Source organism: Hermetia illucens, chromosome 3 (genome assembly GCF_905115235.1).
Source record: "Hermetia illucens chromosome 3, iHerIll2.2.curated.20191125, whole genome shotgun sequence".
In the NCBI taxonomy this organism is placed as follows: domain Eukaryota; kingdom Metazoa; phylum Arthropoda; class Insecta; order Diptera; family Stratiomyidae; genus Hermetia; species Hermetia illucens.
In genome coordinates, this window is record NC_051851.1 from 145,417,479 (window position 1) to 145,434,945 (window position 17,467).

General features: G+C 40.4%; 1 protein-coding gene across 2 annotated transcripts in view; it reads left to right on the plus strand.

Annotated features, from left to right (window-relative positions):
* LOC119651913 (sodium/hydrogen exchanger 9B2) overlaps positions 1-17,467 on the plus strand; it is a 176,660-nt gene that overhangs the window by 74,033 nt on the left and 85,160 nt on the right. Inside the window, exon 1 of one of the 2 annotated variants that reach the window (XM_038055741.1) lies at positions 1,307-2,278. The exons of the other annotated variant lie outside the window; for it this stretch is intronic. Coding sequence (XP_037911669.1) covers positions 2,274-2,278 — 5 coding nt within the window. The 5' untranslated portion in view covers positions 1,307-2,273. Of the gene's footprint in view, positions 1-1,306; positions 2,279-17,467 lie in introns of those variants that run through there. 2 annotated transcript variants of the gene reach the window in all.

Consider the following 17,467-nt stretch of genomic DNA (forward strand, 5'->3'; position numbering starts at 1 on the left):
ATATTATCAAAATTGTTGAAAATGTCACCAATACTATTTGATTGAATTCCAAACAATTATTCCACTAAAAAAGTATGTGAAACTCTGTCTTCTAATGTGGTTTCCCCCTTTAAAGGGAGGGCGCAATTTTTTAACGGGTAGTTTCTTCTACAAACCCTCTTCATCCTCTCCCGCTCACGGAGTAGGGATCAAAATTCAAAGTTGATAATGTTGATATTAAAAAACACCTTAGCTTTTTAAGGGGTACGGAGTGACCGCCACGAGTTTTCATCGGGTTTAAGATGGAGCCCTTCTATCCTTCATATTGAAAGTTCATTGATATCCCACATGACGATATTCCGAAAAAAAATATTTAAAACTCCCTTTCGTAGAGCTCCACCCGGCTAAAACTCGACGCATAATCATTCCACTTATCGCATGTAAAGGATTCCACCGTTAAGACATTTTCAGTAAGTTTCATGACAAAAGGTTGAGCCGTTTCTGAGTGAACTGATTGTGACAGACAGACCGATAGACAACCAGCTTTAGTAAAAGGGTTTTGTTTTATGCGAAACCACAGAAAATGTTTGATGGAGATGCTCTCATGAACAAATAAACCAAATACTTTTAGAAAGTTGAGGACATAATCAAGGACATAATCAAGTAATCACGCTGATTAGAGGGTATAGCTGAATAAATATGACAAACAAACAACCGAAGATATAATAAATATTGAAATTGCAACGTTTGACAAATTGCAATCTTAGTGCGTATACATTCTATACATTAATTTAATAAGATTTCAATTAGTATTCAATTATTTAGAACTTTCGTTTTCTCAAAAGAAAATTGAAAAATATTTGAATATCTATTATCTACCAAAACATAGTGTCGCCAATTCATCAATGGTTAACATTTAAATCGGAAGTGAAAAGATACATTGCTTCAATTGAGATCGCTTTATGTTTCATTGATGTGCGTTATATTTTGGAAGCCTCTTGCCTGCCCATCTAATGCCTATGCAATATATGTAGTCATTCATAAATAAACACCCATGGAACATATATAAATTATGTTGTTTCGGAGACTTCTTGCAACATGAAAAAGCTCGCACTCCTTTTAGCTTAAAATACTGGGAATTTCCAATATGCTTGCCCCCCATACACAAACTCTTCACGAACATGATCATAAACAACAATTCTTGCCAATTCCCAACAATACAATATCGTCTTATCAATGGATCCGAGTTTGTAGATTGTCCAATCGAACAAGCCGATGCTTTCAGTGATAGTATCCGACAAGTGTAGTATCTTAGATACGTTACAAATTGGCGATCACTCGGCGACCAGCTTCGACAGAAGAGTGAAGTATGCCAGTTATTGGACAACTGATAATATACTACTTACGAGACTTGTGATAGTGTCCACAACCGAACCATTGGACAAGTTTGTTTAGTGTTTTAGCAGAATCACAACAAAGCTTAGCAACAATAGTGGGATTCAATGGTGATTCTCCACAGGGGATCATGAGCTTACAGTTTCTTCAGCAACCCATATACCATATATCATCCACTCATACGCTGTCAATATCGGAATCTACCGCGACAATACAATGACGATCAAGAGGCCCAACAATATCATTTTCACATTTAATAAAGCCATTCTCATGCTATTGGTTGTATGTCTTGCTGCAGACCTCATACATGCATGAACTCACCCTGGTCTAAATTTCCCCATTCGATTCTATATAAGACCTTTTCGGATTCAATTCGCTTGAGAAAGGCTCTAGAGTAGGCCTTTGCGGATCGCTTTCAATTATCAATTGGTAATTTTAATTTGTTGAATCCGAACGTACTACGCGGCGCGCTTGAAGTGATAAAGGACTAAGTGAAAGGATTTCGATATTCAATTTACTTCGGCGAGGATTAGAAACGGTGAAGAAAGATATTTGTAAAATTAAATAAATTAGATTCAGTGGTGTTTCTATTTGAATTTAAATATTTGAATTTTAAATAAATTTTAATAAAAAGTTTTATGACAGTGCCATGAATGAATAAAGCAATTAGACGCAGCGTTGTGGCTTTTTTTATCGTTATACTGTGAAGTGTTTTTCAAATATACTAAAATAAATTAAATAGAAAATTTTATTTTGTTTTAACAAAAAATAGTGATTTGTTTGGTGATGTGCAGAGTACCTTCCAAAGATTAAATTAATTCCTACAATCACGAAGCCTGCAGTGAGGGAACACTTCACTTAAATACTTAGGAAGAAACTACTTGAAAAGAAATATCAATATGAGGTAAAGACCACAAGGAACAAGACGAAAATTCCTTCGCTGATAAGTTAAATTATAATGATACTTCTTGGAAAATATAGCAACTATTTCTAAACCTTAGTGATGGAAAAATATCTTTACCATTGCGAAAATTATTATCTAGAAAATTAAATAGAAAGTAAAGTCGGAGTAAACCCCAGATTTTTAATAACCCAAAAAATATCTGAAACTTATAAATTAATAATAACAAATTATTCATATTTTTCAAAAATTTCTGGAAAATATCTGAAAGTTTCATTTAAGTGATGCATCGCATAAACACCAAACCCAAACCAGTGTTCCAAAAAATCTTAAGCAGTGAAATATATGACAGGCCAATAGTACTGTTCAATTTACTCGTATCTAAAGCCTTTCTGTATAATTCCTACAATCGAGATTTCAAATTCCAATTTTCCTAGAAATAGAAATAGCAAAAATACAATCGAACATTATAAACAAGATAAATGATAATGATAAAATGATACTAATTAATGATAAATAATTGTAGATACGTGCGTGATGTTGCGGAGGTCCAAAGTCCTTCTGCTTTTCAGTAGGTTGAATCTTCCGAACTTAACTAGTTGGCCCTCAGCGCCCGCAATTTGGAAAATCTGGTATTTGTAGATATTGTACTAACTCGGGAGAAAGTGATAATTATTACAATTATCAAAATGTAATGATTTTTAGTGTCTAGAACGATACGATGGTTTGAGTTTCAACGCTATTTCGCTGCTGCATATTTTTTGCTTACACAATGTTAAGCTTGCCAGGAATGAAAGTGAAACACATTCTCCTCCAAATTCAAATAAGAGAAAAAGATCGATCTGGAAGCAGAAACCAATTGATTCCCTACGAAGAAACCAATAAAACACTAATTATTATAGTTCGTCTCCATCATGACTCCTTCTTCCATTAAGTTTGCAAAGTGGCACATGCAGGATTCTCCGGATGCTCTAACACATTATTCCGAATCGTCACAATGTCAGCAGATGGCGAATTTTACCTAATACTAGCACTGCTGAACATTTAGGCTCGGACGATCCTATCTACTTAAAAGATAAAGGTGCTCTAGTGAAGGTGGCTGGTGGTAAGTTAAGAGAATCCATCGAAAACTCCCCGCAACATCAGACTCATATGCATGGTTTGAACCAGACTGTGTAGGGGGAATCCATTAGGGACTTGGGTACAATACCTGTAGCTGACAATATTATGGGAACTACAATCCCTTTCTCAAGACACCAGATTTCCCGGATCGACCCGGCTTGTCAACTAACAGCACGGTAGGCTTATTGTGGGGTGTATGGGAATCAGTTAGAACTTGCCGGTCCCAATACATGCTGCAAGCAGAGCTATCGAGTACTGCTTGCAGGTTGCAAGGAATTTGCCTGATCTTTACTATAAAAATTGACGGTGATGTTACGCGCCACGTCGATCACACGCCCACCTCCGATGTCACAAGGCAGGTTCATCCGCTCCACGGCAAAGTTTGGATGATATATTCGGAATTTTGACATAGTAATCCATGAAGAAGAAAGGAGGAAACAGGAATTCAGACAGCAGAGCATTCTTCAGATCACCAGCCCGAGCATGAGTTCCCAGAATTCCTAGGTACTTGGAAAAGTCTGTCTCTGTCATAGCTTGGACGTGGAGATCGCCAATGCTATATTCGGCGTACTGCTCGTGATGTCTTTTACGGATGGTTTGAATTCGATACTTGCGTACTCCTAATTCGATCCGAATCCCACGCTAAACATGTCTACTACTCATAGCAGCTGTCTAAGGTTGTAATCAGTACCCATATACAACTTGATTTCATCTAAGTACATCACGTGTGTCAGCTTACACTTAGCACGTAGGCCATATTTTATTGCCCCCGAACATCGTTCAATAACCATAAAAGGGGCTCAATGCCATACAGAACCAGAGAAGACGCAATGAATCCTCCTGAAAAATTCTTTCCCAGCTCTGAGGTGTTGTTAGCCTCAGATGCACTGGCAAGGTGCTAATTACCCTTCCATGAGCGTCGTCAAAAACTTTGTTAGTTTCGGATCAATGCAATACAGATGTAGGACATCGATTATCCAGGATTTTAACAGGTCGCTGTTAAAAGCCTTGGCATAATCGATATAGTAACTAAAGATATTTTAGTTGCATATCTAATAATTACCGAGTCGATAATGAATTGCTCCTTGCATCTCCTTGATGCCTCCTTGAATAGAATGTCGTTCGCCAACGTGCGTATAGACCCTTCCACTAATAGCGAACGTTATGAACTTGTAGAGGGGTGGTAAGCAACTAATCAGTCTTGCGTTTGCGGGGTTCTGCGCCATGTCCTTTTTAAGGCCAAGACAGCTAATTCAAGCAATGACGAAAGGCCGACTAATCACCTGGTTTGTGACATGTGCCAACAGACCATATATACTGGTAAACATTTTATATCAGAAATTCTGCACTCGATCCAGACCAGTTCTTTCAGTGGTTTATATTTCGTCGAACCTTCGCTTTGGTAATACATCATATACACATTTTTACCAGCGTAACATGGCAGGTGTCTTCAGCGATAACCTACGAACCATGCTGGGCAAATAATCCCCAAATTCCATCCTAATACTCTTTTATTTCCGTAATCACTGTCCGGACTCTCTGTTGAGATTCGTCGAACAATCTGAGAAAGAAAGAAAACTTGGCTCTTTCCTCGGGTACAATGAATTCTGAACACTTCTGAAGTAACTTTCGCCTTTCCATCACAACTGACTGCATATGGCAAAAAGCTATCAGTATTACTATTATTAAAGTAATGCAAATGCCTTATTCGCGATAAAACGGGCATATTGGAGTGTGAGTATTTTGATGAACAGAATATCGACGAGCTGGAGATCTCGGCAACTAAAGACGAAATAGTCCGTGCAATTCATCGGTTTGCAAATCATAAGTCGCCAGAAGCCGATGAAATTTCACCCTTTAAGTATGGAGGCAACCTAAGACACTAAGCGATTCATCAACTTATGCTCAAGATGTGTGACAATGAATAAATGCCCGACGACTAGCTAAGAGACATTATCTGTCTCATGCATAAAAAGGGAGATATCACGCAGTGCAATTATAGGGGTATCAGGTTATTGAGTACCATCTATAAGATATTTTCCGCTATATATTAGAAAATAGCCATCAGTTGCACCTTTTCACCAACTTCAAAGCCGCATATGAAAACATAGTCAGGGTAAAACCGTACACGGCCATGGGAGGCCTCAGTATCCCGACGAAACTGATAAGACTCATTAGGCTAACCCTGACCAATGTGTGAGACCAAATGAAAGCAGGATCACTCTCGAAACCACTCGACATCATCATATCGTGCACCCTTCTTAACTTGGGGCTGGAAATGTGATCGGCTATGCTGAGGTAAAAGCGGGAGGCACCATCCTCTTTAAGCCCCACCTAGAGGCTTACGCTGACGATATCAACATCATGGGAAGAACAATCCGAGATGTACAATCTGCCTTCTTCCAGATTGAGCAGGCGCCGTGAGATCTTGGGCTGCACATTAATAAACACGAAATACATGGTGACAACATCAGCACCACAAACCAAAGAGGCAACAACATCAAATGGCACTGGTCAAATAAGAACGATAGAGGTAGGAGACTACAACTTTGAGACCGTTGAAAATTTCTACTATCTAAGGTCGAAAATCACAACCGATAGAAGCTATGGCTATGAAATCTGAACACGGTTGTTGGAAACTATTTACTTACTAGAAACGCGCTCGAAACGTCTCACCATAGGGTCAAAGCCCTTACTGTACAAGACCATGATCATGTTGATTTGGGTTCTTCTTCACCGCATTCGAGAGGAAAATGTTTCCGAAAATTTTTGGCTCCCGACAAGGAAATGGACGATTCCATAGCATATAAATCGACGGAATCTATGAGCAACACCATGACCGCCTGGTTGTGGACGAAATCCGTCTCAATGGGTTGCGGCAGGGGGACCACTTAATCCATATGGATGAGGATAATCCCGCCCAGAAAGTCTATAAGGGCAATATCTATGATTGAAAAAGAGGCCGAGCACATCTCGCCTCAAATAGAGCGATGCCGTGGATCAGGACGCCAGACAGCATTTAGGGATAATGAATTGGTGGACTTTGGTGTGAAATCAGGATGTCTGAAGTTCCTTATTAAGGCAGGCCTAGACCGGATACCGGTTGTTGTGTCGTTGATGATGATGAATCTATCCGATTTTAGATAGATCTAAGAATTCGTCTTCCATATGACAAGAATGAACTTATCAATTTCAGTTTTTTCTCTTGTAGCGCGGAGATATGAAAACTTTATGAAGGGACGTACGCTTTCGTCGGGATTCTCTCCAACCTCCTTTGTGCGACTTTTCAATAATTACTTATTTTGGCGGATTTGCCATTATTCCAGTATTATTCAAGCTCTTTGTACTTTTCCGACCCTTGCCTTTTCCAATAATCGATCCTGCATTCCCAAAATTAGACAAATGTTTACAAGCCACTTTTCATCTGATTTGAGGATATCCTCAACTAGGAGTATTCTTGGAACGTAAGTTCACCTACGACGTGTACCCATCTCTCAGCGTTTGATCTGGGGTTATAAAATATATCAATCATTTAGCTCAAAGTAGTGCAAGCACTGCCCTGTGGTAGCCTCACCTATGTGGAAATGGGTAAGCAAATAGCATTTTTCCTTCTGTTTCCACTCGATACGCTCTAGAATATAACAGATCAATTTTGACTTTCGCCGCCCCTCATCCGTCGATATCTTAGCTGCTCGCCTTTTTCCTGCACCCATTGCCGGTGAGTCCATTCACTTTCTCCAGTACAACCGGGCCATTTTCCACAGAAGTAAATCGATTGGGGTCATACCTGCTATAACGAACGCGTCTTTGTCCAATCTCTTGGAATGCGGCGGAAACAAATTGTATCTTTTCTCGAATTTGAGAGTTTGTCAGCGCTGTCAGCTACCCATACAAACAATGTTTACATCGCTCTCTATAGCTAAAAGTAACCAGCGTTTGAATTTCTACCTACAAATATTCGACAGCATTCATATAAGGGTAGTCGTGACTGCATTTTGACAGGCATATTCCAAGTGTTCCCTAAAGCTAAACTTGCCGTCATCTACCATATATTTGGGAGTCCTCAGATATTTTTCGGTATAGTTCTCACTGGGTCATTGTATAGGTCTCCGAATTCTCCGAATATTTTACGAGGACAATCATTGCTATGATGATATAATTCCTAGGTCCATCATCCGTGTCGTACCATCAAATTTTTCTTTAAAATTAAATTCCAGATCACCTTCTCCAGGAGCACCTATTCAAACTAACGTCTCTTTAATTTGGTAATCGTTTAATTTGCACAGCTAAACACATTTTAAACGATCAGAGGCAAAATGGATTAGTACCAATCCGAACTGGTCACTGCAGAGTATATCTTCTTTCAGGCATACCTCAAAGGTATTCACAAATCGGTGGATCTTACTATTCATTTCTAGCTTCAAGTCTACACAAAGGATAATTTGGACGTACCTCTCTATCCAGGTCATCGTATCATAAATCTGCCCAAGAGATCTTCTCGAAATCTTTCGCAATCTCACAAAGTAAAACCCCCCACTTTTCACAAGTACCCTTTTGACCACTCAACCCACTTTTGCGGTGCATACGGATATATAGTAAGTATAACGTGCCCCGGGCGATGTCACTCACTAATATAGCATGTCAATTCCACTATAAACTCTAGACCGGTTTTTGGAAAGACTATATGTTTCCTGATTTCGTGATGAACACATCCCACTTTGCAAATGATTCAAACCGGGCCAATCCCCTGCCATTCGCAGCTCAGCCACGTATTCGCAAATATTCTTCATCATCAATAGCGCAAGAACCGGTGTCTCAGCTAGGCTTGCCTTAGTAAGGAGCTCCGCAGATCTCAGGTCCACGAATTCGCACCATTACTCTATCTCAGACAGGAACTGCCTGGAGTTGTAATTGAAAAGGATGGGGCCTCTAACATTTCACCTTTTCCAGGGCCAAATTAAATAGCGTGCATGATCGGATACCTCTTTGTTTTAGACTAGTTTTGATCCTGATGCTTTGAGCTAACCCCGCACATTGGTCACAGCCTAGTCAGTCTTATCAGTATGGACATAATCTCGAGCTCTCTCATCTCAGAAGAAATGATGCAACTGGCGGCTATATTCCAACAATTTTCCCATCGCTTACCATACAGTGCAAATCTGATATGTTACTAATTTTCCTGGAGTGAAGCCTGTTTGGTATGGCTGATGGTGTTCTGAGCGTATGGAGCTATCCAACCCAGCAAAATAGAGCTGGACGACCTGCCTGAGGGGTTTTATTAGCTTCCTTATAGGCATGCTCATTTTGCCCCGGACTAATACTACCTACCCCTCCCTGAACCATTCTCCATGGAAAGCTGATCGAAGGCCAATCCATTGTTCCACAAGTAATCGGGTTTTCTTCTGAAGAATGTGCGTGTCTTCTACGCATGGACGCGTTATATGCTTGGGCGATGCATTGTATAACAAGAAGAGCTCTTCCCTTAGAGACGCCTGGTTTATCAAGTTGGTTAGTCTTATTTCTATTAAGGTTTCTTCATCTTAAATTTTTGTGAACCAGCCTACCGTCTTTCTTTGATTCAGATATGCTGGCTCCCTTTCATGTGGCTCCCCCTCGTAGGTCGAAGAAAATTGCCTGGTAATCTATGTGGGCTTAATCCTCCCTCACGTACTTGGACATACTACACATTAATGCAGCATTCATAAAGATCAGGTCTACAACCAAACCAGAACTATATCCAAGTACGCAGCTATCGACTACGCGTCCTTCCATTTACTGCCCCACTCGAGATCCCAAGCGTTGAAGTCACTGACGATCTCCTTTGGAATTCGCTCCCTTGTGTCAAGAATCAGATTGAGGAGAATTTCCTCGAATGACTGCCTGACGCATGGAACATTATATGTCTTGTCGACTGCATGTTAAGCCATCGTGCTCCATCCAGTTTCTCCAAATTGAATTTTATCTTCAGGGCGGTGCAAATATCTCCTTCTAGTGCCACTCCATCGAGACACACTGTTGTAGTTGTAGTAGGGGGTTTCACTACTATCTCTAGAACCTCGATATATTCAGCAGAATTCACTCAAGGTCCTTGAGTAAAGAAATGTGGTGACGTGACATGTCCCTTGTTGCCCACAATACCGAAAACCATAACAATGGTTGGAAACTTAGTGTGCATGGCAACAGGAACTTCTGTAGGATTGTAACATAGCCATCTGCCATTTCTGCGGGTGGTCTTTTGGTCTCGGTCAAAAATTTTTTCATCAGAAAAAAACCATAACATCTCTGGCGCTTCAGGATGTTTAATTTTGTTTAGAAGCGGATTTGATCGGATAACTAGCTGTTTTCGTGTTTGCTTCGACATAAAATGTCTCCTACGCATAGCGTAGGATTTATACCGGAGATCTTCTTATCCGTCGAGTTGTCCGACGGATAAGACCGTCAGAAACATTAAGTTCCCTCGCATGAGCCTTATTAATTTTAAAATGTCCTCATCGATGATCGCTTGCAAGTGTTGAATAAATTCTGCAGATTGGACAGTGTCAGAACGTTCCTGGTGTTATTTCCGTATTGAAACAAATTCTGCATCGTCACCTGAAGCTTTCAAGTCACGGCGAATCTTTTGAACGAATGAACGGACCCACTTAAGGAAATAAGAGGTTTCTAAATGGGTGTAATTTGCACATGTAGCGACGATAACTGCATGTCCCTTCATTTCTTGAGTTAAGTTGTAATCCTCCATGTTTTATTTGAAAAACGGCAGAAAGAGATAAGAGAGAAATGATTTCGGGAATATACATATGTCATACGTATGACCTCAAATACCATACGCACTCTGGAATAGCTGTCACCATATCCTTTATGGATTGGTGCACGTTGTACTTGTCCTTGATAAACTTGAACATCCCAGTTATTTTTGCTTCAAGCTGTGTGAAGTTGATAAGGTTCCCCTGTGAAGTCGTACTTCATTTGGACACTTGCTTCTCCAAAACTGGCGCTGGGGCGTGCAAGCGTGTATCAACGGGATACTTCCGTGAAGTTTCAGTATTTCGTATACAGCGGACCTTCACTGTCCATTTCGCCATCCTTTTTGGTTTTTAGGATAGCTTCTTCTCCTAGTCGAGTTCGACGACCTAAAATGGTCATTTGATCATCGACAAAACCTATTATGTCATTACAAGCTACAGTATACAGTATACATGAGGATGGACGATTCCGTAGCCTACACAATGACGATATCTATAAGCGATACCATGACTGTCCGGTTGTGGATAAAATCCGGCTCAATAGGTTACGGTGGGCAGGTCACTTAATCCGTATGGATGAGGAGGATCCCACCCAGAAAGTCTATAAGGGCAACATCTATGGTAGAAAAAGAAGACGAGGCAGACCCTGCCTAAGATGGAGCAATGGCGTAGGCCAGGACGCCAGACATCTTTTAAGGATATAGAATTGGTGGACCTCGGTGCAAAACCGGGATGTCTGGAGTTCCTTATTAAGGCAGGCCTAGACCGGATACCGGTTGTTGCGCCGTTGATGATGATGATGATGACTTCACCACATAACCCAAATAATACAGTTTTTCTATCTTTCCTTCTAATCAACAAATCTACATGGCTAGCCTGTGTGCTGAAGATGTTTTCTGATTGAAATTGTATCAGGCCAGAGAATCCCGATGATGTAATGCAGGGGAATTCCAAGAATGGCTTGGAGCTTTCGGTTAACAGCGGAGGACATTCTTCATAGGACACTCCATATAGTTGAGAACCGTGCTTTTATTGGTGTTTACCTTCAGTCTGGCTCTGCTTGCCTACTTCTCCAAATCCCATAGTCTATAGTTTGGTAAGATAATAAGCAGTTGTCAAGCGCTTGAGAAAAAAAATTGAACTCATACACAGTAAGGTAAGAAACTTTAGGTTTAGGCTTAGAAGAGCATCCAAACGGAAACTGGAAGGAATTTTACGTTGCTTCGAACTAGAAGCAATAGCTACTAACCCCAAATACCATTGGTTTCTTAAGCATATATCAATAAGCATTCAAGGGAAAATGTACAAAATATTTTTACTATTATTATCATGAGCAAAATTAATTTACCTTATGCATCGATGAATAATTAGCTGTAGATGAATTATCATTCAGACTCTCCATTTTGCCATGAATTTAAAATATTCATAAACATTCTTTGCATATAAATATCAGTAAAAAATATCACTTCATAATTCATTAGATGAATAAGAAAATTTTATATTTTCCTAAACATGTACCATTGAATTTTTTGTGGGAAAATTATTAGATGAACCAGATACTATGAGTAGTAGCAAAAAACCATGTAAATATTGGCATTAATTTTTGGAATAAGCCAAAATATTTGAGAAGGTGTCAAAATATTCCAGAGAAGCATTTATATATGTTAAAATGGGGGTGCGAATTTTTCAAAAGTAATGCAAGCTTGAATTTCAATTCAATATGCTGGGTATGAATCACTTCGATAAATGTAATTAATTCTCATTTCATAATTATCTATTTACAATGCCTTTAGTTATGGTTAGTATGTTGGCAAGGTAGGGCTTGGAATTTGCAATTGTTTTGTATTTCAAAATGAATCTAATAAATAGTTTTGCTAAATAAATTATTGTAAAACAGATAAATGACTACAAACCATTTGCTAATCATTTTGAAATATAATCCCATTGAGGGATTAATCTAGATACAGATGAAAATTTCTATTTATTCGGGGTTCGTCTGCCAAGGATGCAAATTTTTGGGAAATATTTGCATGTATTTCATTATGATTTTTTAGATTGTTTTATTGACAGATAGATAGCAAGCAAACAAAGAATATTTGAACTATTATCGGCCCGCAGGTACAGAATTTTGAAAAAAAGCTCCAAAAGGGTTCAGTATTGAGCAAGATAAATCCCCAGTAATAGGAAAAACACAAAGATGTAGACAAGCAACCATACCTGCGACCAAAGTTCAATCCCAGGGTACGATATTGGAGAGACTGGAATTTCAGCTATCGTATCGGCTTGACACTTGTATGGACGCTGATTAATTTTGCCATATCATAATTAAGATTTTGTTAGAAACAGACCCTTACTAAAGCCAGTTCACTGTCTACTTGTCTGTCACAGGCATTTTCCTCAAAAAACGGCTGTACCGTTTGAGATTAAATTCGGTGCGAAGGTGGCAACTGTGAAGAGAGAACTGCGTGGGTCCACAATGGGTCAATTACTTCAAGGGCCCGTTCTCGGTAACTGCACAACCAAAAAATCTGAAAAAGATCAGATATCCAGGCCTCAGAATACTCTTCGTTACGATATTTGTCCAAACAAAGTTAATAATAAATAGGATACAATTATATTTTGTAAATTTAGTGCGAACCCGCCTTAAGTGCATCCTAGATACGTAAAATTGCAATAATTATATAGATAGAAGATATATAGAAAATATCATTCTGAAAAGTTTGATGGAAATCCTACTATTATTAACCAAGTTATGGTAGGTCGAAGCTGCCCCTTCCGCTTCAAATTCTCCCATTTTATGTATGATACAGGTAATGCTTCGTTGCCAATCGTTAGGCATTGATTCGCTGCTCCTCACTTTGAGCATCAATTGATAAACCGCTTAATGTAGTTAATCGCCTCCATATTCAACCAGTTTCGCTGTAATTTTATCGACTCCTAGCGAACCGATGGATTGCACGGAAGGTTTCTTCCTTGGTTCGTGGTGACAGCATTTGTCTGTCGTCTTCAGTGGACGGAACCTTCAACTCGCCGATATTTTGGTTGAGCAGTCCATCAAAATAGTAAACCCATCGCTCCAATCTGCCCATACGGAAATCAGATTTCCTTCCTTGCCTCGAAAGAATGAGCATCGAACTCTATAAGGCTTCATTCCGCTGATGGCTACTCCCTGTACTTTCCGATTTCTCATACTTGTTGATTTTCCCAGGCTTCCTTTTTTTGTCTGTCAAGTCGCTTCTCCACTCGACATAGTTCATGCGTGTGCCCAGGTTCATTGAGAGTGCAGAATTGCCTGGTATGTAGCATTCTTCCATTCCGTTGCTAGCTTCGATTCATCATCTAGCCAGTCGTTCCGGCTATTTTTGCGACTGAAGCCAAGTATAATTGTGGTGGTACCAATGACAACATCCTTCCGATGTTCTGAAGATCATTTGTTGATGCTTCATATCAAGATCCTCTGTTAACTGCGATTAGCTCAGCATTCATTTCCCCCTTATAGGTGTTACGGAGGATTCTTTTAAAGGTGACTTCTTGAGAGTGAATTCATCTGTCAGAGGGGATTCTAGGTGGTGTTGTTCTTCGAGTTCGGAGCACCATGTCAACGAGATAGTGATCCGAGTCTACATTGCCCCCCTATATGTTCTGACATTCATCAAGGCTGAGAGGTGACAGCGTTCGATCAACACGTGGTCAATTTGGTTGAAAACGGTCCCTCTAGAGAGGCCCACGTATGTTTGTGGACCGCTTTCTGCGCAAACCAGGTACTTCCAACAACCATTTCTTGCGAAACTGGTAACTGGATAATCCACTGTCCATTGTCATTGGCAGTTTTATGTAACCTATGAGAATCAAATTTGTTTAACTTAAAAGTGCTTAGTGATGATGAGCGTTATATTCGTAAGATGTTTTGTAACTGAAATCAATGCTAACTTTGTCGTGGATTACGACAAATCCAACCGTTCCTTGTGTGTGTGATATTCCTCAACAGTAAGCGCAGTGCAGAACCCTGTTGAATATCCGTGAAGAAAATATACTTCTTGAGTAAGTTATCAGTATCCTACTAGAGTCGTCTATTCTCTGGTTAGCTGCCGACAAAAGCAACAAAATAACTGGGAGTAAAAACAGTCATTAAGCCTCTCGCACTCCTCACATCCACACATTTTCAAGCAAGACGGTAACCAGTTTTATGGTCTCAATAGTTAAGTCAATCTATAGAAATCAGACTAATTATTTGAAGAACATTGAGATCATCAACTACCTCGAGCAGCCATTATTTACTTGATCCCTTTACCATGGTATTCAGAAGAAATACACTTGTACATACATAGTACACTAAGAGGATGGCTTGCATAGAGGTTTACCAACTTCAAGCTAAAGCCAACTTTAGTTTCTGCCCCTCGGATAATGCTGGAAAAACTTCCTCTGCAATGCATCATCCGCAAAATGTGACAAGCATGTCCGACATTGTCTGTACAAGAAGTATAAACGACCTATTCTGTTTTCCTTCCAGAACTGATGCTTCATAAAAATAATAATCGTTGACGCGGCAATCCAATGTTACATCACTTCATTCAAAAGCATCCCACTGCACTACAGTACACTGTAGAAGAGTCGATGCTTTCCTTGGCCACACCCTGCTGTAAATTTCCTTCAGGTCTTCTTAGGATGAATAGTTTGAAGACCTCTGCCAAAATACTCAAATTGAAGTATGTAGCTATGTTTAGAGAAGAGAGTTCCATTGTCAGTTGTTAAGGAGCTGTAATGAACGTTGACGTTGCAGCCCGGCTCCCTAGCGGTCATTTTCCCAGTTTCTTGTGGGAGTGCAGTGTCTATTTTGAGATTCATGGACATTTGTTGGGCCATATTCGTAACGAAAACGTAACACAACAGATACCCACCCCTCCCATTGGTATCTCGTCTTGCTGCAGTCTCACCATTTTCCCTCTCCTTGCTCTTCCGCTAATCCAGCATTAGTCCCAGATACCAGCTTTTCCAAACGCCGTGATGAAGTTCCATCATGGAGTGAACCACAATCACCCTTTCAATATTTCTTAAAGCTCCATCAGTTATCTTAACTCCTGCACAGATGTCAATGTGAATGAAAAATCTCCTGTCGTCTCGTTGGCAATTAACATCACCGGAACATTTCTGGTAGCTCCACTTCACAATTTTCTTCACTACTTCGTAGAACCCCTTGAAGTCCTGTGAAGGTACTGATTAGTTTCCGGAGGTCTAAATCAGATACTGGATCCTGAAAATCCTGGGAAGTTCTATGGTGAAAATAATCATTTATCGCAGCTTGCTTCTAGTGTTAAGGCTAAGACTTCATCCCCTTTTGAAGAGATAGCCCTCGAAACACAATATGTAGGACAAGTGCCTATAAATTTCACCTGCTCTCTTGCACAGGTTTTATATACTGCATGTCCTCACAGGTCGAAAAAACGGGTAGCTGTAACGCCGATGAACTCACCATAAGTCGAGGGCTCCTTCTGCTAACTCCATGATGTATTAGAGATAGAATATAGTTACTAAAAGCAATAGTCAGAGTACCAAACCAAACAAAGGGGTGAAGATGATGCTATGAACGAAAACTCACCATCCTTTGATTCTTAAGTTTCTTGCAACCATTACTTCCATTTTCTTTCAACTATCATCACAACGACATCACACGAAGTTGAAATTGCAAAAAAAAATCTAGCTGGACCACACCCGTGGAGCCAGAGGAAGTCATGATACAAATGCCAGTAATAGACATAGAAGATTCACGACGGATCAAATCACCAACCGAAATATCTCCGGCCTCAGGAAAAACTAGCCTTTCTGGATTCCTTCTCCGTTCCTTCTTCTTAAAGGCAGGGAAAGAACTCTAAGGACTGCACTTGGGTGTTGAAATGACTCCGCCCTAGTAGCTAGTCATTGTCATTCTGAATGGTTAATGAATTGCCTTTCCTGTGATTCCATGCGTCCTCTTTAACGTGGCGCTCGAGAAAGTGATCCGTGATGCTGATGTAAATGCAAGAGGTACGATCCTCTTTAAGTCCCCCCAACTATTGGCCTATGCTGACGATATCGACATCATGGGAAGAACCACCCGAGACGTACAAACTGCCTTCATCCAGATCGAGCAGGCGGTAATCGGCGCGAGATCTTAGGCTGCACATCAATGAAGGCAAGACAAAGTATATGGTGGCAACGTCAGCACCGAAAACCAACCAACCAACAACATCAAACCACACTGGTCAAATGGGAAGAATAAGGATACGAGAATACAACTTTGAGACCGTTGATAATTTCCCCTATCTAGGGTCGAAAATCACAACCGATAACAGTTATGATGGTGAAATCCGCGCCCGGTTGTTGGCAGCCAACAAAGCCTATTTCAGCATACCGAAACTGTTCCGCTCGAAACGTCTCACCATAGGGTCAAAGCTCTTACTGAACAAGACTATGATCTTGCCAGTCCTCATGTATTCCTCGGAGACTTGGTTTCTTCGCAAGAAAAATTGCGAACTATTGTCCGCGTTCGAGAGAAAAATCCTCCGAATAGTTTTTGGCCCCATACATGAGGATAGACAATTCCGTAGCCTACATAACGACGAAATCTATGAGCGATTCTATGACCGTCAGGTTGTAGATAAAATCCGGCTCAATAAGTCACGGTGGGCGGGTCACTTAATCCGTATGGATGAGGATGATCCCACCCGGAAAGTTTATAAGAGCAATATCTATGGTAGAAAAAGAAGACGAGGCAGACCCTGCCTAAGATGGGGCAATGGCGTAGGTCAGGACGCCAGACAGCTTTTAGGGGTATCGAATTGGTGGACCTCGGCGCAAAACCGGGATGTCTGAAGTTCCTTATTTAGGCAGGCCTAGACCGGATACCGGTTGTTGCGCGTTGATGATGATTACTGCAACCCACACGCTCTCGGTCTATGACAATCGCTATCTATTGAATCTTTGCTTCCTTTTTAACGATTTTCCAACCCCGTTCCCTTCGTGTCATGACTTCCTTCTAGAGACGCCAAGAATCATCTTCCTCAAAAAAATCACTGGTCTAGCCAGCTATCTTAGTTTTCTCACCGCGTTGAAATCGCTGGTAATTATTCTAGGACTGTGGTCTGTAGCGGAGGGGCTAGAACAGTCATCTAAATCTTTACATTCTATTATTATCTCTCGCCTGCTTAGATGTGTGACGATTACCAATTTTTTCCCAGATTTTTGTCGGAGCAGATTTGCTCGGTGAAGTCCATTTGAAATTAAAATTGGCAGACAGACAGTAAGTCTGCCACACGCACTTTTCTCCGAAACTATGGATGCTTCCGATATG